Here is a 25,585-nt window from a genome sequence, read left to right as displayed (position 1 = left end):
CTAACCCTTTTTACTTATACTTTAGATACTACTTGTATTGCTAACCCTAACCCTTTTTACTTATACTTTAGATACTACTTGTATTGCTAACCCTAACCCTTTTTACTTATACTTTAGATACTACTTGTATTGCTAACCCTAACCCTTTTTACTTATACTTTAGATACTACTTGTATTGCTAACCCTAACCCTTTTTACTTATACTTTAGATACTACTTGTATTGCTAACCCTAACCCTTTTTACTTATACTTTAGATACTACTTGTATTGCTAACCCTAACCCTTTTTACTTATACTTTAGATACTACTTGTATTGCTAACATATTTCTACTACTTATTTTGCGTGCAGTACACCCAAGGTCCTCCTGTTAGTTTTAAACTACTTAGTTATACTTTTATCAGGAGCCATTTGATGATTTGATATGTCGACCAACAAAGTATTCATGATGGTTCTTCTCACATCGTCTCTTTGGTTTGAGCCTACACTGGTCAGGTGTATCAGCCTCACATCGTCTCTTAGGTTTGAGCCTACACTGGTCAGGTCTATCAGCCTCACACCGTCTCTTAGGTTTGAGCCTACACTGGTCAGGTGTATCAGCCTCACATCGTCTCTTAGGTTTGAGCTTACACTGGTCAGGTGTATCAGCCGATCAAGAGGGCGATTAAATATTCACGTGAGGAGTCATGAGATGTAGCATCAATGACTAGCACCAGATGGATGGTATCAGACAGCAGAAGGAGCCAGTCTCAGCATGTCTACTGTCAAAGAATTCTGTCCCCATCTCCCAGGAGAACAGTCAACATGCGCACACCACATCAGAAATATCAAAAACCCATTCCCTGTCCATCCTGCTCACAGCCCTTCAGACGCCCCCTTCCCCCACTCTCTCTGTTAGCTCCTGTCCTAACATCCCTCCTCTATTCCTCCTCAGCCTTCCACAGTTTCCTCACTGATAGATACTCCAACTCAGTGACAACAAGCTCAGACCAATGAAGTATTATATGAGTCAAAACCACAACAGCCCTTAAAGAGTTTCATTCAATACCTCAGCTTTCCTCCCGGCTAAATACAGATTGGGTTTCTGTGTGTTGTTGTGGTGAAAGATAACTGATGTAAAGGAAGTGGTGGAGGTGTGAATAGAAAGCTGGGGGAGCTGGATAACAAGTGACACGCCGGACTGAATGCTGCTGTAATGCCAAGGCAGGTCCAAAAGCTTGACTCCTGTTGCCATAGCAATAACAGTCTTTGTTGTTTTGGGTTTTTATCTGCACAGTATGTACAGTACCGCATTAACAAGGTCGTTCAGCCACTTGCCTGTTTGAGGCTGGGTGGAGAGGACCATCTCTGCTCTGCCACGGTGTTGTACTGCACCCAATACTGTCATCAGTAAATGCTGACCGTAGTCATTTAGCCAAACAGCCTTGATTTTAACCTAATGAGCTACAGTGCATGGCTGGATCCATTGCCCAATCGAGGTCTAAGACCTATCCATCTTCATGACCTGGGGTTTGGATTCTGAAGAGGAACCAGGGATCACACTGTTGAGGTACGATGGTCATACAGTATTCCCTGCAGTAGCATGTTATGAGTCTCAACATGCCCAGTTGGACACCATATAATCAAAGACAAGGTGCTTTGCTTTGTCAAGATTTCTACCGTGTGAAACGACAGAAAGGCTGTGGCTCCTGAGGTCATTACTCCTCAGGAGTTTGGCTTGGCAGCAGGATGGAGCACAGCTACAGTGCAGGGCCTAGCGCTTGGGGACGACAGTCACCTACCTATGAGTAACTTGGGGAAGTTGGAGGTCTCAATGTTGTGGTAGTAGATGATGGAGGTGACCCCTGCCATGAAGGCAAGGGCAGCAGGCATGTAGAGGTGCAGGTGGAGCGACTGGCTGAACCTGGGGGGGGGCAGAGCGGATGACAGATGACAAACACACGGTCTATACATGTATCTGTCTTTATGTAGCCTATGTAGCCACACAAAGGCAGTTCCCCTGCATCTACTGTATATGGAGAGCTTTACAAAGTCAGCTGACATAGCAGTACATGAATGAATCTATGGCCACAGTGTCCTGCTCCAGCCTTGTGAAGAGCGCTAGAAGCTGGAGAGCAGATGAGAAGCTCTGTGGTTCACTTTACTAACACTTGCCATGCCCTCACAGATACACAGACAGACTGTCCTCCAGAGACAACTAAACACTTCACACATAGTCGCACACAGTCGCACAGTCACACACAGTGACACACACCAGATGAGGAGAGAGAGAGAGAGAGAGAGAGAGAGAGAGAGAGAGAGAGAGAGAGAGAGAGAGAGAGAGAGAGAGAGAGAGAGTAGAGATCACAATTGAAAGTAAAAAGGTGCTGAAAATATCAGATTTGATTGCTGTAATCACCCTGTGTCGCCCACACACACACACAGGAAGAGATATCTGAAGGTCGTAAAAGATGGAAAGATGATGGTCCGTGAGTGTTTGTGACTCACCCGTCAGAGACAATGCCCTCGGCGATCTCGCAGACGAGGACGAACAGCAGGATGAAGGTGAGCAGCCAGCGCAGGTTGTGTCCAGGGAAGTGGAGCCAGGTGCTGTGGTGGATGTGGACCTTGGAGCTCTGACTGCCCCAGCCTCACCCAGGACACACAACACACACATTACACCCAGGACACACAACACACACATTACACCCAGGAGACACAACACACACATTACACCCAGGAAACACAACACACACATTACACCCAGGAAACACAACACACACATTACACCCAGGAAACACAACACACACATTACACCCAGGAAACACAACACACACATTAAACGCCTGACCCATTTTCCTGTCGTTGTTGTAAGTGAGACAGGACTATCTTCCTGTAGTTGTTGTCAGTGAGACAGCTGTTCCTGGGCCTGTCTGAAGGCTGGCCTTATCAAGATGGTCATGTGAGGCTCTCGACTTGTGGCATCTCCAGAACAAGATATCTGGGTTTTAGTTTAGTACACTGACATCTCTCAGTCAGTTTATTTAATTAATCATTAGAGGATACTAATATAATTATACTAATAAGAATGATCTAAAATTTAAACATAACAATTCAATTATCTGTATTATCATTAAAGGGGCATTTGTTTCCTAATCTGAATTTCTCACTGCTGCCAATCTTCCTGCCAATAGCAATGTCGCTATGGTGATGGATACTGGTAACACTAATCCTATTGGTGAGCCCAGGTGTTTACTCATAGAAATGTTGGCACAAGATGGAAACCACACATACACACACACAAACACAACACACACTATTCATCAGGTTTTTTTCAGTCTCACTGTGCTGGGCAAAGTCTCGACAGAGATTAGGACTAAAGAAAGACTCTTTCCTTTCAGTACTGGCTGTGAAACAGACCGTAGCTTGACATGAACCCTTTACAGACACAGTCACCCCCACAGACACAGTCTCCCTCACAGACACAGTCTCCCTCACAGACACAGTCTCCCTCACAGACACAGTCTCCCCCACAGACACAGTCTCCCTCACAGACACAGTCTCCCCCACAGACACAGTCTCCCTCACAGACACAGTCTCCCCCACAGACACAGTCTCCCTCACAGACACAGTCTCCCTCACAGACACAGTCTCCCCCACAGACACAGTCTCCCTCACAGACACAGTCTCCCTCACAGGCAAACTGGAGGACCGGCCTGGCTCAAGTGGAAGTGTAGTTTACCAGGAAGTATTGACGAAACAGAGGTAATGTTGGCTCTGGGCCAGGAGGGATCAGCTAGATGAGAGTGGTGTAGAGGGAGAGATTAAACTAATACAGGTGAAAGGTTAGATTGATAGGAGATCGAGGGACAACCAGTGACAGCCAGTCACACTTTGATGACACTGTGTGGCACAGTCGCGTGGCGTAAACACAGCTAAAGAGACACACAGGTCAAACAGTCCTCCTCTAATGACACAGAGAGAGAGTTTGTCCACCTCTGATGACATAGGGTAAGTCTGTCCCACACTAATGACACAGTCAAGGTCTACATTGATGACAAGGGCTGTGTTCGAAAACTTAGACAGCTGTCTTAATCCTTGATGTTTTACTAGACAGGTGTCTAACGAGACAGCTCTCTTCGGGGTAAGGTATCTTAAAAACCGTTGTTTTCGAACAGCCTATTAAGACAGGATGTACGTCATCGCGCTGCGTGTACTTGTGTGCTCGCACTACTGCACTTTGTCAGACGGCAGTCAATTGCATTGAGTTTATTGTCACACTAAGTGAAGTTAAGCTGTATTTAAACTTGTGTTAGATATAGGCTCAATAGCTCATAACATTTGTGTTTGTATTTCACTCATTTGATAGGATTATGATAAAACGCAGCAACTAGCTAGTGTCTGTATTGCACTGCGATGCTAGGTACTGTACGTTATCGAAAAGTCGGAGCAAATTTACAAATTAGGAGTGTTATCAATAAAATAAGTACATTTTCAGCAACTACACTGCCCATTTCTCGATACATTTTTATTCAGATGCTGATTTACAAGTACCGTTTAGCTGAAATATGAATTGTAAAAACTTAGAGCAATGGCGGTCAAAGGATTCTGTTTAACTTGTTGCTCACGGTAAGCCCGCGCACAGAGTTATGGGTAATACGTGCTGCCATTAAGACAGCAAGGCAGCTCAGATGCTCTCTTAAAAAATGACCGTTATGTGACGTATTTCAAGGTATCTTATTAGACAGGAAGAGAAGATTTAAAACATTTCGAACAGACCTCGCTGTCTTAAAAGGAAGGAAGGACGCATTTTAAGACATTTCGAACACAGCCAAGGAGTAAGTCTGTCCCACTCTGATGACACAGGCAGGTCCCACTCTGATGACACAGGCAGGTCCCACTCTGATGACACAGACAGGTCCCATTCTGATGAGGACACTAATAGATGTCCAGTCAGACAGTCAGGGAGCAGCGTGCTGTAATGTGAGCACTCCAGATGATAGCTGGAGCCTGTGCTCTGGAGATTCCAAACAGAAAGGTCACATTTGTTTGTCCTAACTAAAAAGGGAGCAGGACCGTGTCCTGGTATGTCATACTACACCAAGGTGTCTGTCCGGCAGAATGTTAACGCTTTGGTCACACGGGGTCTGATTAAAAATGCTAAAGACAAGTATTTTTAACCCTAACCCTATTCAGATTATGAATACATGATGTCTATTTACCATGTCCCCTTCTTAAATGACACTGCTTACTGTTTTTTTGTCAAACAGTATCATATTGTCATAAGTGCCATACTTGCATACCTGACATGTAACCAGCAGTAAATGAGTGAGTCAAAGACAGTTACGTTTAACAAGCTGAATGTGACAGTTGGGGGACACATTCTCCAGACCATGTGTCTCATCCCAGACTGTCTTGGTGCAGTGCTGACACATCAGGCAGTGTGTGTGTGTGTGTGTTTGTGTTTGAAAGAGAGAGAATACATGAGGTGGGTGTACTTTACATGTTCTCCCTGGTATCTGTACTCACCAATGACAACCAAGAAGTGTGTGTGTGTGTGTGTGTGAGAGAGAGACGGAGGGAATGAGAGCATGCATGCATCCCCACTTACCGATGAAGAGGATAGGGAAGGTGATGAAGAGCAGGAAGACGTGGGGCACCACGTTGAGCGCGTCCAGGAAGCAGCCGTTGTTGAGGACGCCTCCGTCCACATTGTACGCCGAGCCGTTCTCGTTCCCGCAGAACGCCAGCGACATGGTGGAACCCGGACTCTGAGCACAGCCACGAGGAAACAAGAAGACAAGGAGCGTGAGAGCCAAGGAGAGAGGAGAGAGGAGAGAGGAGAGATGCTCCCTGAGCATGTTCCTCTGAGGTGTCTGACGTCCACTAGATGATCCCAGGCAAGGTGCTCCTCCTTATTCTACATCCTGTCTGCCAGGGCTCAGATCCACAGAGATCAGAAGGGCGGGACAAGAGAATCTGGAGACAGAGGCAGTCCAGAAAGCAGTTAGCAGCAGTCCCCGCTGCTCTGCGCTGCTCTAAGCTGCTTTCCCAGTCGCGCTGGGGAGAAATGCATGCCTCGCTTTCTCCTGCAGTCTCCAGCAGACATCCTGTAACACGCTGCTGGAAGGCACACACACTCTGGCAACCTACAAACACACACGCACGCACACACACACGCATGCATGCACGGGCTAGAGCAGAGGGCTTTTTCCGTGCACCTGCGCTTCCTATTTTGGCCAATGAGAGTTGACCTTGTGAGATGAGAGAAGACACCGTGCATGTGCCTGTGCAGCCGGCAAGCAGACCACAGAGGAGGGAGGGGACTAACTGAGAGAGAGGGGAGAGAGAGAGACAGAGAGAGAGACAGAGAGAGAGGGGGGAGAGAGAGACAGAGAGAGAGAAAGAGACAGAGAGAGAGAGGGGAGAGAGAGACAGAGAGAGAGACAGAGAGAGAGGAGGGAGAGAGAGACAGAGAGAGAGACAGAGAGAGAGGGGGGAGAGAGAGGGGGGAGAGAGAGACAGAGAGTACAGCTGTGCAGCGAACACAGCAAACGTCACTTCAAGGTTTGTGTGAAGCATGAGTCCATCCTCTCATCTAAACCCCAAAAGAAGGAACCTCCTGGGTTTCCATAGGCATCCATGTCAGAAGGTTTGATCACATGATCGGCATGAGATAGAAAAGGTCTGGATGATTTCAGCGAGGACATGTCTGTGGCAGTTGCATGATTTATATCATAACGTATCAAGCTAGCATTGCATTCAGCTATGGCTAACATTCATAGGTAACAGCCGTGTAACAGAGCCATCATCAGCAGTTTAGAAAAGTTAGGTGGTAGTTTAAAGTGAAGGACAGACAATCTTTGATAGGCTATCACCAAAGCTGTGCTTGTACTGACCTCATACAGTACCAAAGCTGTGCTTGTACTGACCTCATACAGTACCAAAGCTGTGCTTGTACTGACCTCATACAGTACCAAAGCTGTGCTTGTACTGACCTGATACAGTACCAAAGCTGTGCTTGTACTGACCTCATACAGTACCAAAGCTGTGCTTGTACTGACCTCATACAGTACCAAAGCTGTGCTTGTACTGACTTCATACAGTCCCAAGGGTCAGGTCACCCCCAAATAGGGGTCAAGGATGGAGGGGGTGCATGTGGAGCAATGTCAGGACAGGGTTAGGAGGACGTCTGAGGGGGGGGCAGAACATGGGAAAGGCATATCGGATTAAATGGTATTCAGTTGTGGGTTTGTAATATCAAACTTATTTTCAAGTTACCCAACAGAACAATCCACTCACAAATCCAATTTTAGAGCAATAATGTTGGCAGCCATATTATTGCTTCCTAAACATCTAAAATCGCAGGGATCCAATTTCGTGTTGCCTGGGGAGACTTCAAGAGGGTGAAAAATGAGCAGAGCACCTGCATAACACAGAGAAGAACGATTTTGAAATGTGACGGTGGTCTGTGAAACACTCCTGTACATTGCTAGAAATCGATACATTCATTCCATAAATCCACCAGAAAACAGCGGGTCTGAACACTGACTGGCGGAATGATCCATCCTCCATCCTGCTGTGGAGCGGCTAGCCCTGTGTATCACGCTCCAACAGCGCGAGAGGACTAGTGGAGCCAATCCAGGGACTCCTTGGGTCAACCAACGGGCGTCGTTTAGCCTGCTGATGCTTTGGGGTTTTGTGCAGATGTTTATAGGACAGCGGAAAGGGGATTTTTTGGGGCCGATGATGTTGCTTCCAATTAAACCATTTCACAAAAGCAATATTCAGCATTGTAGCCTATTTAATGTTCGGTCACTCCTCAGAATTGAACAAAGGCTGGATGGATGTTAAAATGCTTTCTAATGCACAACAAAGAAGAATAAAGTGTTGAACAAGTTCGACGTGCCACTCAGTCATTCACACACCAAGACGTACTTACCGGTTTATATCGTGAGATCATCTTCGTTTGAATTGTTTCAATTACCGCTGTTTCCCCCTGATAAAATCTAAAAATCTAAAAAAAGAACGGAGTATGAGATATTTTTCTATCAATGTGCATAATTAAGTGTCAGAAAGCCACTGTAGTCGGTATTACGTGCTCTTGGGCAGGTATGAGTGTGTCCAACAAATAAATATGAAGAGAGGAAAACTCTCTGACTATTGGAGCACAAACAGGCACTGCATATACCTAATTCACAGCTGGTTTAAAAGCATCTGTTTTACCCGCTGCTAGATTTGACCGCAACAAACCATCACGTAAGCAAACAAAAGGAAGTTGGTATATCGCCCCCCCAAAAAAATCAAATTCCTTCAGGCGCTGGCCAAGGTTCTGAAATTGGGGAACAGACAGACAGTCCATTCAGCACGCGCCACCTTAGGCGTCAGCGTCGACATAACCAAGGCTACAACAAAACCGGTCGATACCATGCTTACACACAGAACGGTCACGTAAGCCACCACGTTAGAACATGAGCCTATGATGTTGGCTGAGCATTTATATTACATAATAGACTGGTGTATAGCAGAGTGCATGCGCACAGAAATGTACTCAATTGTTACTCAAGTAATTGAAATGACATTGGCTACTATTTCCATGTAGCCTAATTATTTGCATTTGGCAGAACATTTTGAGATTGGTATTTATTATGCATTATGCATAAATAATGTAGTACCAGACGAACACATTTCTAGAACTGCAGGCCTACATGGGACTTATTTAAAGCAGTGCCTGTTTGTGCTCCAGTTAAGAGCTAACCTGGAGCTAACCCTCCGATAGTGAAGGGGGTGCAGTCGGCAATGGCGGAGGGATGATGCCTTGAAGGGGCCTTAGAAAAGGAACACGATTGCCCCCTGCAGACGTCAATATTTTCGCTGGATGAAACATTTCCAACGGACTCCTAAATTGATCCAAATAATAGAGTAGGCTATAGGGGTGACATTATAGTCTATAATTATCGATAGCGAGGCATGACTTTGTGTTTTGTGAAAAGTAAATTGTCTGCACAATGTTTTAAATTGATACTGAACAAACAATTGTATTGATTCTGAGAGAGCCATAATTATACAGAGTGGGAGTATCGATCAAGTGTATTTTTGTTAGATCAGATAATGCGATTTGTCTAAAGAGATGGATGACAATAAGATAACCTGAGTGCACAAGGTTCTTATTCAGGTGTTATAGCGGGACTTTAAATGAACATTAAAAAAAACTGGACCTGAGGATCCAATTAAATTTTGTGCACGAGGAACATCGCAGAACACCGGTGTTCATCAACCTCAACACTAAATCCATCAGGAAACGTTCAGAAACAAGGCACTTGATACAAAACTTACCGACTGAATTTATATACAATTCTGCTAAGCATTTATGGAGCACAGCATATCATAAACTCAGATGGGACTTATATGTCACAATAGTGTTTTATTTGATCATTTAAAACCCTTGGATAATGAACACGATACTGTGGTATTGACAGGGATCAGGAACGGGGTGACGCTAACTAAAACGGGCCAGTTGTAGGAAGATGGTTTCTTGGTGTTTGCGGTGCAGAGTGTTTGGCAGGCTGAAGATCATAACTAGAAAAACGTCCTACAAATACAAAAAAGAGAGTTAAATTAGTCAAAAACAACTCCTGACCTGTTTTATTCTGTCTAAAGGTTTTCTCACACAAAAAGAGCAACAATCAGCAATAGAATATGAATGTGTATTTAACAGCATCGTTTTTATGCCCATATAACTGGGCAAAATGGAAAAAGAATGTATTAAATTATGTTGAATTGACCAATAAGGGTTGAAAGGGTCAGATCATTTAATCTTCAGTTAACAAATTGCAAATAATTTGAGATTCCATCATGTTTGTTCCTTTCTGGGGCAAACAGCCGACATGTGAGATCACTCCACCACCAGGAGAGGAAGGAAAGCAGCACATCTCTGGATCAGAACATGTAACAGTCCCTTGGAGGAACATCAATCAGAACAACTGCTGACAGGCAGGCAGGAGGCTACGCTACGCTGCCCCTGGGGCTGTCCCCCTCCCCCTCCCCCACCCCGGGATGCCCCTGGGCCACGTGTCAGTGTACGCGCTCAGAAACACGACCCACAGACTGGTAGGGTGCTGTCCCTCAGACAGAGGCTGGCACTGCTGACCAGAGCAGGAAGTCACATGCCTGGAAAACAGGCTGTTGGGATTGAAATACAAACAATACTTTGTGTGCTTCTTTTATTTTGTGACTTTGTCACCGAGGCCAAGGGAGCACTTTAAAAACAAACTTGTTTTGTGTTATTTCTGATTGAGAGACTGTCACATGTGCCATCATAGAGGGAACACGCCCCCTGGGGGGCGGAGCAAGTCATGTCACACGTCTCCCCTTAGATGGGGGAGGGGGGCTGGGCGGAGAGGGGGGCTGGGGCGGAAAGAGAGGTGAGGTTACCCTGGGTCTGACAGGGCTGAGCTGAAGGGGGAGAGGGGTGAGGTGCTAACGTTGGAGCAGGTATCCATGTCTGTACACAGATGCACTGCCTTCAAACACCTTTCTGTTCACAGTGGGACTGACTGATGTTGACTCAGGGCTGGACGGACACACGGACACACACACACACACAATAGACAAGCAGAAAGACAGACACAAGGTTTGCGTGTATCCTTAATGGTTACATCGTTTCATTATATCGTGACACAGTTTACAATAACATCCTTGTGCAACAAATTGAACTGAATCCTACAGCTAGCCCTGACAGTGGATTGTGAGTGTGCGGTTCTGTTGTGTGTGGCGTGTGCGGTACTTACACCTCATCCTCATAGGCTTTGGGGGGAGACACGGCAATCACCAGATCGATCCAGTCCTGGACAAACAAGCCATGCTTCTGTTTTTAAACTGTGGTTTAAAACTGATGCCAAAAGTACATTGGTTTAGTTGAATCTATGTTTTAAAATCACCTTGCCTGTCTAGTTTATGGCCATGTCGATAGCGGTGACAGTCAGTGCATACAGTATATTTAACACATCATACAATATAGTCTTACCTATATAATGCAAATAAAATAATAATATAAATATGTGCAGAAAGCTGTCAAATCCTTTCAGCATTGCTATAGAAACCATGTGGTTTACCCCTCCGCTGTTCCAGGCCCTGGCCAGAGAGTTCTGCCCTTCAGTCAGAGACACGTCTGTCAGGATCTTGCCGTTTACAGCCATCACCTCGTCTCCTGGCACGATCCCGCCTGGATGAACACACACACACAGACACACACAGAGACACACAGAGACACACAGAGACACACACACAGACACGCACACACACACACACCAGCAGAGTGAAGGTTCAGTTTCTGTGACTGATTGTGTTGATGAGTCTCAACAGGACTATCCTCAGTAAATTAAGGTGTTATGAATTCATGCTTGTAAACAGCCCCAGGAAGCACAAGCCCAATCAAATACCAGCCAGATACGGACATTTTGTCAATATTCTCTGTGACACAATAATAGGTTGGAGAGAAAATTAGCATTCAGCTATTTCTTTCTTGAATACAGTACTAATCAATATGTCAAACATAAACTCAATGTAAACAAATGACTTTCCACAACTACCTATAACTGGTATTCTCAATAAAGCGCTATATTATCCATGTATACATTTGAGGCCCCTAGCATGATTAGAACATGACTAACCATGCTTGTCTGCAGAACCACCTTCATAGATGGCAGATATCACAAGCTTTCCCAGAGGAGAGTCAACTCCCCCCTCCACGGCCAGGTCGAGCTGTCCGACCTGCAAATAAGAAGAATTACACATCAATTAGACATCCCATTTGAATCATGAGATTAAGTAGACATGCATTCCTCCGTGTTAACCATTCCTAAGTGAAATGCTGCTTTCAGTAGAAACAGGATTTGAGAGTAAACCACTCGTTACCTTTTTGATTCTGAGTAGGCGAACATCTCTGTCTTCTATCTGCTCTGTGGAGAACTGGTACAAACAGCAACAGTCAAGTTCAATTCAATAGAACCATGGAGATGTTCTTCAAATAGACTGTTAACATCGCTGCTAACACTTTGTCACAGGTGATCCATAGCTTTACAGAATCCTAAAAGGTCAACTGTGACATGATACACAACCTCAGCAAACTGACATTTAAAACTTATAGCCAGGGTCAGAATATAAAGATTCCTCAAAAGGAAGCTATCCACACAACCATCGTCAGCCTATTGCTTTACTAAGGACTCTCTAATCAGACAGATTTGTATTAATACCTGTAATGGATAGTCAGTATTGTCAATCTTTTCCATGCCAGTGTATATTGAATACGTAAAGCTAATCCCAAGTATGTTGAGTGTGTTGAGTGTACACACAGTGTGTTGAGTGTAAATACAGTACCATTGAGTAGGGATCAAAGTCCTCCACGTACTTCTGAAAGACCTGAAACCCCAGACACACAGCTGGTTAGAGTAGCTCACTACATCTTTCACAGAGTCCACCATCTGTGTGACAGTCCAGTGAATCATTCGGATCCATTTAGAGATTTCCTATTGTACGGTCCAAACCCCATTTGGATAACCAAGATGTCTTACTCGATTAAGAAGTTGACCTTTGAGGTGCTGTATGACTCACACAGCTCCATCATTTGGCTCTTGAGTGAATTTGGGGATACATCATGGAGATTGGTGTGATGGCTGAGTTTTGAATGCTAGGTTTCCTTTGACAACCGCAACAATCTCATGCATATGATAATGGGTGGTCGAGTCAATATGAACATCATTCTATGTTCAAGCAACTACCCCCCCACAGAACAGACCAACAGCAGACATCAATTGGCTGATCAAATGCTACCTCTGACTGTCCAATGAGAACTCCTGAATGTCCATCCACAGAGCCCACAGGGACGAGCCCACAGGGAGATGAAGGGCTCTGTGCTGCTCCCCCCCTGTGGGAGTCCCCCCCCTCCCTGCACCCCCCCCCCCCCCCCCCCCCCTTGCACCAGTCTGACTGACCACACATTTAACCAACAGGTAATTACACTGTCGTCTTCAATTTCAAAAACAGGAGACAGATGCATGGGTTGTAAGTAGCATCCATTACAGTTTTATGCTTTCTTCACAGACATCCGTCTGAGAGAGTCTGACTGAAAGGTAATTGTATCTGAGGGTTTGAGACATTCAGATATGTCATCCGTAAATGAAACTCTCATCCTGCTGTTAAAAGACTAGTGTAAAAAATGAAATATAAACAAAGAAATACAAAGAAAAATAAAGAGAATGGATAAGGTTATAAGGAACGTTTGTTTCATAAGAATATGGCAGACATCACTCCAGCAGAACCTGTCCTCTGGAACTGTGTGCATGCCCCTGTGCTCACTGCCTGTGGCTCCAACACAGACCAAGCCTTGACCTCTGTACAACACAGCTCTGACCAGGTCAGCCCTCTAAAGGACAATCTGCCCACACACCTATTGTAACCAACACAAACACACACATGCACAAACACACACACACAGAAACCATCCAGGTGAATAGACTCAATTCTAACAACACATCTAAAGTTGTGCTACTGGGGCCATAACTATCAAGAAGGCATACATTAGAGACTTGTCTGTATAAATAAATAATGCAAAGATAATGACGTACTAACAGATTGTTGACATGTTCAGCTCTTACCTCGGGCCTAGACAGGAGGAGAGGTGGCAAACTTTCCTACCGCAAAGTCTAATCTTTAACAAAGAGTAGTCTTAAACAAAGTTTATGCAACTGGACCTAGATATCAGAGTCTGCACAACACAACAAGGTTTCTAACAGTGCCAGTCAGGGCAGACAGAGAGGAGGTTTCTAACAGTGCCAGGCAGGTCAGACAGAGAGGAGGTTTCTAACAGTGCCAGTCAGGGCAGACAGAGAGGAGGTTTCTAACAGTGCCGTCAGGGCAGACAGAGAGGAGGTTTCTAACAGTGCCAGGCAGGGCACACAGAGAGGAGGTTTCTAACAGTGCCAGTCAGGGCAGACAGAGAGGAGGTTTCTAACAGTGCCAGTCAGGGCAGACAGAGAGGAGGTTTCTAACAGTGCCAGGCAGGGCAGACAGAGAGGAGGTTTCTAACAGTGCCAGTCAGGCAGACAGAGAGGAGGTTTCTAACAGTGCCAGGCAGGGCAGACAGAGAGGAGGTTTCTAACAGTGCCAGTCAGGGCAGACAGAGAGGAGGTTTCTAACACTGCCAGGCAGGGCAGACAGAGAGGAGGATTACTTGTCTCTTGCCGGCCTTCAAGGAGGTGTTATTATACGGCACCATCCTTTTCAGCATCTCTGGAGGCTGTAACATAGGGTCAGAGGTCAGCTAGGAAGATGAAAGCATGTGTGTGAGAGCCTGTGTGTGTGAGAGAGAGTGTGTGAGTGTGAGAGAGCGTGTGTGTGTGTGAGAGCGTGTGTCTCACCAGGCCCTCAGAACGCTGGAGAGAAGGTCTGGTTTGGTTGGAAGGCAGCATGACTGGCTTCGACATGACGGGGGCCATCTGACGCCTCTGGTTGGGGGGGCTGGGAGCTATCTGCTGTTCACCCCCCACCCCCCCCACGCAAATGACGACAAATAATGGAGTTATTTGGCTAGAATGGACGTATACAATCAAACTGCTGTGCTCTAGAAGAGGATGTGCTCTAGAAGAGGATGTGCTCTAGAAGAGCACATTCACACCAGGATTCTAATACAACATATTTGCAGCATGACTGCCCAGAAGTGTACCACAATTTAAAACACGTATTTGGTTTATGGAGGCAAGAAACCACATCACACACGTTTCCCAGCCACAGTGAGAATCCTTCTGCTGTCAGACCCACCCAAGCAGCTGTCCATGAGACTTACCAAGGGACTGCTGCTGGAAGACAAACGGCTGGCATGTGACGTGTTTCTCATGACCTGAACCACAGCGGAACAATACAGTGATCTACTCTGGCCACATGAGATCACAGAACACACACACACGCAAAACGCTTGCACAGCCACACACTGGCACAGAAAGCCACTTGAATCCTGTTAGATACCTCCTCCACACCTACATGTCTTCTGTGACATTTCCTTTCTCTGCAATGAAACACCACCCACCACACTCTCACACCATGCCATGCAATCACACAGTGTGGACACACCCACACACTACATGTTTAACATATATTACTTTCCCTGGTGGATTTAAGTACTGAGGAAGCCAACAAGACAGGCAGGGAACACAAACAATTCTCCTTTCCATCCTTTCCTTGAAGTAATGACACATTTCCCTCTGACAGGGGAGAGGGATGGAGATCTCAATCAGGGTTCCCACATTGCTTCAAGGAAGAGGATAGGAAACAGTGTGGAGGACTAGCTATTTGAAACTTGACTTCAAATCAAAACTTGAAGGAACAAGGTGAGAGGCCGACCTTGGGGCTGGAGGGGTAGGACAGCTCACTGGCGTTAGCTGAGTAGAAGCCCCCCCGGGGCAGGTAGCCCCCTGCCTCCCACTCACTCCTCTGCTCTGGGGGGCTGCTGGGAGGGTGGTACCCCCCGTAACCATGGGACACCGCCCTGTCCTCGTAGTGCTGGGGGGGTGGGGGGGGGAGGGGGAGGGGGCGGAGGTGGCGGGGGAGGGGGCGGCCTGGGGACCGGCTGGGGGGAGGAGGGGGGTCGGTAGGAGTGGGAGGGTGGGGGGTAGTGGAAAGGAGGGGGTCCAGGAGGGGGGGGCTGGCGCCCCCGGGACGCCACGGTGGACATGGAGGACGGGGCCATCCTAGAGGCAGGGGGGGATGGGGGCCGGCGATGGGTGGCGGTCCGGGGCGAGGGCCTGGGGGAGGGGGGGGAGTAGTTGGATATGGTGGGGTTGAGTTTGGCGGAGGGCGGGGGCCGAGGCAGAGGGGGGGGAGGCTGGTTGGAGATGGGCTGGGTGGGGGCCAGCCTCTTCAGAGGGCCCCTCAGACTCTGGTCCACGTCGTCCAGGTTGATGTCGTCCAGGTCAGTGGTGGCCAGCTGGAGACCCCCTGGGAAGCGCCTCACCGAGGGCCCTGACGCCGGAGACCGAGGTGGGGACATCTGGAGGACAACCTCAGCCTCTCAGCACTCAGATCCAACAACATCCTCATCTACTATGAAGCATGACCAAACCCTCAGCCTTCAGCATGTTCCTCACACACACACACACACGCGTGTAACATGTCTGAGAGGAGATTTCCTACATTTACAAAAACAGACACAGTAAGTGTCCAAAGAAGGAGAGAGGAGTTCAGGGGAGGTGGTGTGGTGGTGCAGCAGGAGGTGGTGTACCTCTGGAGACTCATTCTCCACACAGGAGATCTGCTCCAGCCGGGTCTGGCACAGACGCTCCACCCAGTGCTGCACCTTCTCTGACTCCTCCAGATCCTCTCGCTCTGTCTCCGACACCTGGAGTGGCGGGCGGGGTGTCACGCAGGGTGAAGGGGCATGGTGACACTCACAGGCGAGAGACCAACTCTACATTGGGTCTCCTAGTCACTCCATCATTTCCACACTCGCAGAGATAGCAGGGCATCACTCATCGTACAGCCAGACCGTGTGCTAAGTAGGTAGCTCAGCTATCGTTACATCAACTAGATACGACAGTGACCTCTGGCCCCTCTTTCAACACCCAATGAGATCCCCCCGCTCTAGCGCAGCATCACTTCCTGGTTCCTCCCTACCTCCTGAACCAGCCGGCTTATCTTGAGCTGCTTCTCTCTCTCCTGCATCTCCTCCTTCTCCTTGGCTAGCTTCAGCTCAAACTCCATCTGCTTCTTGTTCTTCCTCAGCTCCTGCAGCGTGTCCGCGCTGGAGGCCTTCTTCTTGTTCTTCTTCTTCTTCTCTCCTTTCTGACGTGCCGTTAGACATGTGGCTGAGGTTAGCATGCTCACCCCCACACCACACCCCCACACCCTTCTGCCCCACACCCCCACACCCCTCTGCCCTGCACCACACCCTCTGCCCTGCACCACACCCCCACACCCCTCTGCCCCACACCACACCCCCACACCCCTCTGCCCTACACCACACCCCCACACCCCTCTGCCCAACACCACACCCCCACACCCCTCTGCCCTGCACCACACCCTCTGCCCTGCACCACACCCCCACACCCCTCTGCCAAACACCACACCCCCATGCCAGGACCCCCAAGCACTAAACCACACCATAAACTGGTTTCCTTGAAGACACATTGCTTATCTATGTCACAACAAAAACAAACAGTTCAAACTGCCATAGAGGCCTGTAGTACAACACAGAACACAGTCAGGAGTGAGGCCCTGTCCATCCTGCTGACTGGACACCTGTTCTGTCACTCTCACAACACACACACACACAGGATACCTTGCGAAGTGTGGGCAGCTTCCCTTCATATCGATAAAACCATCCGAAAGCTTGAGAGGGAGAGATGCACAGTGGGGTCAGTCTGATGCCCGACACCACACCAAACAGGAGACCACACGCTTTGTTCCTGTAAAGGCATCTGATCAGACATCCCAGTCGAGCTCAGAATCCTGTCAGCACTTCCACCCAGCTGAGTAAAGCAGAAGGCAGGGACGTGCTTTAGCTCATCCAGTGCGTCATGGAGTGCATCAGAGGGCTGTTTGGTAGCACTGCAGTGCAGTACAGGGGCTCTCACCTCGACAGGTTTGACAAGAGAGAGAGTGCCACCCCACACCGGAGGTTCCCACGGTGACGGGACTAAGAGAGACGTGGTGGTTGTCAAAGGAAACGTGAGATGTCTACACTGTTTATCACAACGCTGACGTTCTTCTTGGAGATGCGCGGGTGGTGTCGTGCATGTGTGTCACGCCCCTTGGGGCCTCCTGCACTCACTTCTCTCCCCTGCTCTTCCTCCTCCTCCTCCTCCTCATCCAGAGAGGAGCTGGCATTGTTAGCTGGCCAGAGAGAGAGAGGGGGGGGGGGTGGGGGAGAGAGAGGGGGAGAGAGAGAGGGGGGAGAGAGAGGGGAGCCACAGCACACACAAGGAAGAAAGAGGGAAGGAGATAATGAGGGACATGCAGAGGAGAGAGGAAAACGGAGTGGCTAAGAATATTGAGAGGCTGTATCAGTTAGCCTAGCATGCCGTTATCTCTTACAGATCAACGTGTTAGTTATTATCCTCAATAGTCTCATCGCTGACTTTGAAGATAGAGCTTCTAGTGTTTTACTGTGCATAGAATGAGATCATTATTACAGACATACCGTATGTCCATTCTAATAATTTCAATTCTGTAGCATCAAAGGTTATCATGCAAGAAGTGATGCATGCAAAGATGTAGATGTTTCTCCTATCTACCAGGTGCTAGCTGTGCCAGGCTTACCGGAGTGTTTGGGCTTGGGGGGAGGGGTGTTGATCTCTGCAGGGGGAGCCTTGCTTCTGGGGCCTTTAGGGCTCCTGAGCTCGTCTCTGGCCCCCCAGTCCTCCTCCCAGTTCCTGTTGTGTTTCCGCTCTGCTGCCTCAATCCTAGACACACACACACACATCAGAGTTACTGTGAGTGTGCTGATCAGAGCTACTGTGTGTGTGTGTGTGTGTGTGTGTGTGTGTGTGTGTGTGTGTGTGTGTGTGTGTGTGTGTGTTGATTCGTCACATTGAGCAGGAGGACATACTTCTCCATCTCCTGCTTGTAGCGTTCCTCCTCCTCGGCCGTCTTCTGAGAAATCTCCATCTTCCTCCTGGATGAGACAAACAATCCAGATCAACAGATGTACTCAGATCACTCAGCTAGCTTGTGTCTATGAATAACAATGGCTAAAAGACCATTTAATACAAATTAGTTTCATCCAGCACTGACATATCCATCCTTATTCTTCCAGAGAGCTTCGGTTTGATTGTGCCAAGAAATATGTCAGAGGCAAGCAGAGAAGATTGTCTAAATATTGTGGGTTGAAAAGTGGAAAGCAGCATTTGCCGTATTCATTATTCAACCTTCCAACCAACTCAAAATAGTGGATGTGAGTCACAGTTTACTTTCTGTGTCTGGCAAATCTGTTGACATGGCAACAATAACAGTCTGTAAATATGAAAAGAGGAAGCACAACAAGCGCTCCCTAGTAAACACAACGCTCTAAGATGACGGTTCTTTCCGAACCCTTCCTCATCAGGATCTATCCAGGATCCTGTTTGGTTCACCTCAATCCCTGAATGAGTCTGCCTAGTGCTCTGTGAAGTCACAGGGTGAGAGTGGACCAGGTCATGGGTTTGATAGGGTTGTAGTCCTGTATGTATGGTATTAGTCAGGAACAGGACCCTTGGTGACTACAGTACCCATGGGCTTGGTTTGGTGCAGGACTCACTGCTTCTCCTTCTCCTGCTGTTCCTTCACGATCTTGTTGGTCTCCAGAGCCATCCTCTTCTGCTGCATCAGCTCCTGTCGGTCCAGCTGCCTGCGAGCTTCCACCGCCAGCCGCTCCTCATCCGACAGGAACAGGTCACTGCCCTGCAGGACGACACACACACACACACACACACACAGGTGGAGTAAGATACACATGGAGGTAAGGGTGCAGGGTTAAATAAATGACCTTTCAAAAACACACACCTTCACGTAAGCCAACAATGACAAAGTACTGTTGCACTGTACATTGGACGGATGGATGGATCCTAGATGACATCTATAGTACCTTCTTGAAGTCCATCATCCAGATGTATCAGCGTGTAAGTGAATAACCTGGTGTACTCACAGCTCCAGTGAGAACAGTGATGGTTAAACTCCTGCTGCTCTTCAGAACTCGGACAGCCTGCAGAAGCAATAAGAGCCTCTCAGATCATTTATAATTCAACATTCAAACTCCATCATTTCAATATAGGGAGGTCCTTTGCATATTCATATGGATGAGGTCACTGCAGTGAGTGTGTCAGGTTTTGCTCTGTGCTAAGAATGGCTCACCTCTTTGTGGTCCAGGTTTGTAAACTCCACCCCATTGACCTCCACAATCTGGTCTCCAATCTGCAAAGCAAGACATTGACTCATTCATGTATCTTGTTGTGGTAAATGCTTTATTTACATTCACTTCCATTTTCAGACTGTGCATTTCTTTTGACTGTCACTTGATTGAACCCAAAAACTCAAGCGACACCACACACACACCACACACCACACACCACACACCACACACCACACACCACACACCACACACCACACACACACACACACACACACACACACCACACACACACCACACACCACACACCACACACCACACACACACACACACACCACACACACACCACACACACACACACACACACACCACACACACACACACCACACACACCACACACACACACACCACACACCACACCCACACACACACACACACACACACCACACACACACACACACACACCACACACACACACACCACACACCACACACACACACCACACACACACACACCACACACCACACACCACACACACACACCACACCCACACACCACACACCACACACACCACACACACACACCACACACCACACACACACACACACACCCACACACCACACACACACCACACACACACACCACACACACACACACACACCACACACACACACCACACACACACACCACACACACACACCCACACACCACACACACACACACACCACACACCACACACACACACCACACACACACACCACACACACACCCACACACCACACACCACACACACACACACACACACCCACACACACACACCCACACACCACACACCACACACACACCACACACCACACCCACACACCACACCCACACACCACACACACACCACACACACACCACACACACACACACACACGAGGACCCTTACCTCCAGTCCAACCTCAGCAGAGAGGGAGCCAGGCTTCACGTTGCTCACATAGATGCCTGGCTTCTGGGTGGGTCCGCTGGAGATGCTGATGCCCATGCCTTTGGTACCCACCAGGCTGAGGAACACCTTCTTCTCCTTGATCTCCTTCCCTCCCATGGAGGCCAGGCCAGCCACGCTGGTCTTCTTCTCCTGAGAGGGGGGGAAGGGGACACAAACAGAGAACAAGACGCTTCAACTCCGGTCCACTGTGCTGCGTTCAGAGTGTCATGACCTGCAGACCTAGAGCACCCCTCTCACCCCAGACTCAGACACAAACTGGTCCACAAACTGCCACTTGAGGGCCTCTTCAGAAGAGCTGGGGAAAGGGAGGATGAGATCATGAGAGATGAGAGGAAACACTGTTTCAGCAGGTTCAATAACACTGCTGTAGAAGCTAGGCCGAGGCACAAGCTGTTCCAGAGAACAAGACTAATAGGTGTTTTTTCTACCTCTTCACTGGAATCATCCCCACATCTGGAAGACAAAAATAAAAAGAAGGGAGATATTTATGGTTTGAACACTTTTACAGCCCAAATGTTGTTCTTAGTCGGTATTTCACAGAGATAGCAAACACAAAGTATTCTTATTGTGGTTGTGTCTCCCGTGTGACTTACGCCTGACTTTGAGTGAGACCGTCTTTTTGGTCTTGATGAGATTGATGACCTCCTCGTGGATACAGGAGGAGATGGAGTAGCCATTGATGCGGACTATCTCATCGCCCACCTTCAGGGAAGACAGAGGGGCAGTGTGTGTGTGTGTGTGGTTCAGTTACAGGGCCAAACAATTACTTGTATTTTTCTGGGAATATGAAACATACTCCATCTGGTGGACACTGGTGGTATTGACTACATCAGTTTGGTGGTTTTACATACACACTCAACATACACAATAAACAACATTAAGTAAATCCACCCAATCTCACCTGCAGCCCCACGTTTCCAGCCTGTCCATCCTTCACGATCTGGGATATGAAGAGCCCAGAGCCAAACTCCAGGCCCCCCCTCACGCTCAGGCCCAGCCCCTCCGGGTGGGTGCGGTCCAAACGCACCTCCTTCAGCTTGCTGCAAACCCCAAACAGGAGGAGGAGGAGAGGGGGGAGATCCAGAGTTAGACGAATGGGAGAAGAATGTCAGACAGTAAGGGCAGAGGTAAGATGAATGTCCCTTCTGGAACAATAAAGTGAAATGAATTGAAAAAGAGAGAATAAGAAAGGTATCTACACAGGTCAAGACAGAAAGCTAACTGTGGGGGGGGGGGACTCACCGGGACCTCTTGGGGGTAAGCAGGTCGTACTCCACCTGGTGTTTGAGAGGGATCAGTGGCCGGATGGCGTCAAACAGGGGCAGGCGGATGGGTTCATTGATCACCAGCTTCAGGTCTCCCACCAGCACTGTCAGTTCCATAGACCTGAGGGGGGAGGGGTGCACGGGGAGTCAAAACAAGCACACCCGGCACCACTCAAGATTTTCAGGTGTGTTTAATTCGCTTCACAGTTGGCGCTTCTGGAACTCTTTCATTGTTGTTTTTTTGCATTGTGGTGCGAATCAAGCACACCCCTTGTATATTATAGGACTCGCTAATTGCTTTTGACTCAGTTCTGATGTGTCATTGACAGCACGCTTCATCATGGAAAAACCATACTTAAGAATGTAGAGTGAAATCTACAATGGAGCGTGACGAGTCCGGTATAACACCGCTATAAAATATGGGCCATTCCTAGAATGGAACCTGACAATGACAAAAGCCCATCCACCTAGCCTGCTACATAAATTATTAACTGTTGCCTTTTCCTTCTTGATTTGACTGAAGAGCTAAAGACCTTCAGTGAATAGCTGGCCAGGCTTGACGGCACACAGAGGAAACTGATCGGCCGCCTGGTCAATGAGGCAGCAGCGTTCTGACACGTTACAAAGATGGCATGGAAACCTAACTCAGACCCTCCTAGCGTGCACAAGCATCACAAGACCCAAGTGAAACCAAATCCATCTCTCCTCATATCAGCCTCCCAACAAGTTCATACTCGCAGGATTTTGGAAATGAACACGCACACATCTACGGTTTAACAAACATAAAACAACAACATGCTCTGGAAACCTTTAGTTGCCTAATTCTGACTATCGCTTCTCTCGGAAAGCAAATCCACAAATATTGTATACACATACAGAACAGGCTGAGCAGAAAACTATTATTCTACACAAAATAAAATGTTGGTCCTGAAACAATTACATCACAGTCTTTCAGCCAATAGCAGCCTAAAGTTAAACTACAAATAAGACAACTGACAAAAAGTGTGACAGATATTGTACTGACTGGTGATACATCCGGAGAACATCGTACAGGTAGTCCTTCTCTGCCTCGTTGTCAATCAGCAGCTCCACCTAGAACAAGCAGAACACACCGCAGAACACACCGCAGAACACACCGCTTAGCCCAGAGCTCAGCACACACACACACACACACACACACACACACACACACACACACTAGAATAGGAATCAACCCCTGGACCAAGTATGGACTAACAATCTTCTGGCACCAACATAAACACATCCTTGTACTGTTGTGGGTGGGTTAGTGTGAGAGAGAGAGTGCATGTCAGAGAGTGCTCATACAAACCTGATGGCAGCTTAACTGCTGCAGGAAGGTTTTGAGGAAACGTTTTGGCCAGTCACAGATGTAGCACATCTCCCTCCTTCACAGATAGAAGCTGCCTAAACTGTCTGTGCATGTGTCCGGGTGTGTGTGTGTTTGTCCGGGTGTGTGTGTGTGTGTCCGGGTGTGCGTGTGGTCCTATATGTCTACAATATCCTTCCTCTCAACAGGTAATGTTAACAGGCCCTACTAATACTGTAGACTAAAAGCTACACTCTCATCACACAACGGACCGGGGTGTGTGTGTTTGTGGATGTGTGTGTGTGTGCTTGTGTGTGTGTGAGTGAGGGGAGGAGGGATGGACGAAGGAAGGAGGAGGTTGGAATAGTGATGTCAGAGGTGTCATCTGACCTCCATGTGACCAGAAGCAGCCAGTCACAGTCTTTAAGAGTCTCAAACACAGGTACAAAACATATATATATTAAGAAGACATTTAGCTTCCATGAAGCTCACTGGAAATGTGAACTGGTAGGAGGACTGTGATGTGGAAGAATGAAACCAAGTACACGTTATGGTGTCGTTAAAATCTCTGACCCTTGTGAGCAGAGAGAGGTTAGGGCAGGTGGGCAAGGCAGGGTAGACAGCATGACACTCTGACGCTGACTTCATGAACTTTAGCACCCTAAAAGATAAGGTAGATAATCCCCTGGGAGATGAAATGAGCAGTCAGGAAGTCAACAGACCTCTGAACTGATACATGATTCAACCTACAACTTTTTTTTTTACATTTCACGGCAGGATGGGATTTAGATTTGTGCTTCTTAAGCATATAACAATTCACAATGTGTCAACAAAGCACCCACACACCAGTCCCCTGGGAACCAAGCCTGTTCCCCGCCTGCCTGGGACGGCCTCTAATTGCAACAGTAAATTGTCACATCCATTCCGCTCTGCTGGTCAGCTCTGGTGCTGTTTAAATTATCTAATGGAAAGCTGCCCTTTGTAAGAGACTGTGGTGTAGCTGAACTACAGATGTCTCTGAGCTTTTAGTCCAAGGCTGAAAAACGCCCTGACCATATCATGTTTCCTACTTCTCTTATCTATTACTTACAGGTACCACCTACAGCAGATAACTTTAACATCAAACACAGTTCTGTATCACATATGTTATAATTCCACAACAACACTGCATTTCCTATAATTACTACTATTAGGCTAATACTACTAATACATTTGCATATTGCATTCAGACTGTTTAGGTACAATTTCACCGTAAGCTAATGAATATGTGTGCAGCCAATAAGGATACAGAACATAGGACAGTGCTTGCTTTCAAGATCAAATAAATATCCGTTTATTTCTTATGGTAAAATGATGTGTCACATTCTACTATGTAAATTACTCAACCCTCGCAGAGAAACGGGGAATGATCATATCCTTATGACAGAAAACGTGACTGTTAAATAAGCTTAGCTCAAAGTAGGGGAAGACTAACTAGACATAGGCCTACATACGGGGCATTGTTTGATAACCCATCAAAGAGGAAATCAACTTCAAGAAAGCATAATTAAAACTTAAACAATCACAATTATTACATTTCCCACCACCTTACCTTGTGTCTAAACTCCCGTGCTACTTTTCGTTCCATTTTGACCGGAATAATAGCCTTCTATTTCACCGACCGATGTCTGATTGTACTATGTCGTACTGAATGCGTGTGGAAGTCGGAGCCATCGGCGGAAGTTTACACAAACAGTAGCTAGGTGGCGGTAAAGTGCAGAAATGCATTATTTTCAATGAAAGCGTACAGCATATCTTGGAGTATTTTGAACACGTTACATGATGGGTGGCATTGATTTGAAGAAGAAGCATCTGACTCATTCGTACTTTTGTCAACACCACCATCCACTCGACACAGCACTTCCTTTGCCTCTGGGACACACGCAAACACACTGGGAGAAGCTAAAGCTCATTGTGACCATACAACTGTGATTCCATAAGCAATGGATTAAACTGGACAAATTAACTTAGAAGCAATAACTGACACACACTTATAATGTAAAGTTGGTATAATATTTTAGTAAAAATTCGGAAAAACCTGATAAGTAGCCCTAGTCCATATCCCATCACACTCGGTTTACTTGTATTTCAATGCACACTTTTGGCTGTTGAA

General features: G+C 47.3%; 2 protein-coding genes across 4 annotated transcripts in view; both read right to left on the bottom strand.

The window, feature by feature from the left end:
• Positions 1-8,418, bottom strand: part of abcc8 (ATP-binding cassette, sub-family C (CFTR/MRP), member 8) — a 45,094-nt gene extending 36,676 nt beyond the window's left edge. Inside the window, exons 1-5 of one of the 2 annotated variants that reach the window (XM_047034798.1) lie at positions 8,169-8,418; positions 7,920-7,994; positions 5,589-5,748; positions 2,486-2,627; positions 1,780-1,901 (exon numbers count right to left, since the gene is read on the bottom strand). In XM_047034798.1, coding sequence (XP_046890754.1) covers positions 1,780-1,901; positions 2,486-2,627; positions 5,589-5,748; positions 7,920-7,940 — 445 coding nt within the window. In that variant the 5' untranslated portion in view covers positions 7,941-7,994; positions 8,169-8,418. Of the gene's footprint in view, positions 1-1,779; positions 1,902-2,485; positions 2,628-5,588; positions 6,221-7,919; positions 7,995-8,168 lie in introns of those variants that run through there. The other variant, XM_047034797.1, reaches the window with a different exon arrangement.
• Positions 8,419-9,380: 962 nt separating this feature from the next.
• Positions 9,381-25,146, bottom strand: ush1c (Usher syndrome 1C). 2 transcript variants are annotated; one of them, XM_047034927.1, is made up of 24 exons: positions 25,025-25,146; positions 23,131-23,198; positions 22,084-22,227; positions 21,743-21,881; positions 21,435-21,543; positions 21,270-21,294; positions 21,079-21,136; positions 20,782-20,970; positions 19,856-19,915; positions 19,650-19,706; positions 19,263-19,405; positions 18,576-18,641; positions 18,287-18,429; positions 17,307-17,356; positions 16,643-16,810; positions 16,251-16,367; positions 14,208-14,273; positions 12,356-12,397; positions 11,894-11,947; positions 11,650-11,749; positions 11,092-11,201; positions 10,768-10,823; positions 10,412-10,550; positions 9,381-9,569 (listed from the first exon to the last, which is right to left on the bottom strand). In XM_047034927.1, exons 1-23 carry the CDS (start codon positions 25,058-25,060, stop codon positions 10,457-10,459), a joined length of 2,094 nt encoding a protein of 697 aa, XP_046890883.1. In that variant the 5' UTR covers positions 25,061-25,146; the 3' UTR covers positions 9,381-9,569; positions 10,412-10,456. The 2 variants fall into 2 exon arrangements, with proteins under 2 accessions (XP_046890883.1, XP_046890881.1); XM_047034925.1 differs by lacking the exons at positions 10,412-10,550; positions 14,208-14,273; positions 16,251-16,367; positions 16,643-16,810; positions 17,307-17,356 and adding an exon at positions 17,799-17,860.
• Between the last annotated feature and the right edge of the window lie 439 nt (positions 25,147-25,585).

The sequence above is a fragment of the Hypomesus transpacificus genome, chromosome 14 (assembly GCF_021917145.1).
Source record: "Hypomesus transpacificus isolate Combined female chromosome 14, fHypTra1, whole genome shotgun sequence".
NCBI lineage: Eukaryota > Metazoa > Chordata > Actinopteri > Osmeriformes > Osmeridae > Hypomesus > Hypomesus transpacificus.
This window is presented reverse-complemented; position numbering and strand designations above follow the sequence as displayed.

Bases quoted from the DNA above. Each gene is read 5' to 3' on its own strand.
- ush1c (XM_047034927.1), bottom strand. From the start codon at position 25,060: ATGGAACGAAAAGTAGCACGGGAGTTTAGACACAAG. The intron at 21,137-21,269 runs GTAGAAAAAACA...CCCTTTCCCCAG, and splicing joins GGGATGATTCCAGTGAAGAG to CTCTTCTGAAGAGGCCCTCA. The intron at 19,916-20,781 runs GTAAGGGTCCTC...CTTGCTTTGCAG, and splicing joins CTGCTGAGGTTGGACTGGAG to ATTGGAGACCAGATTGTGGA.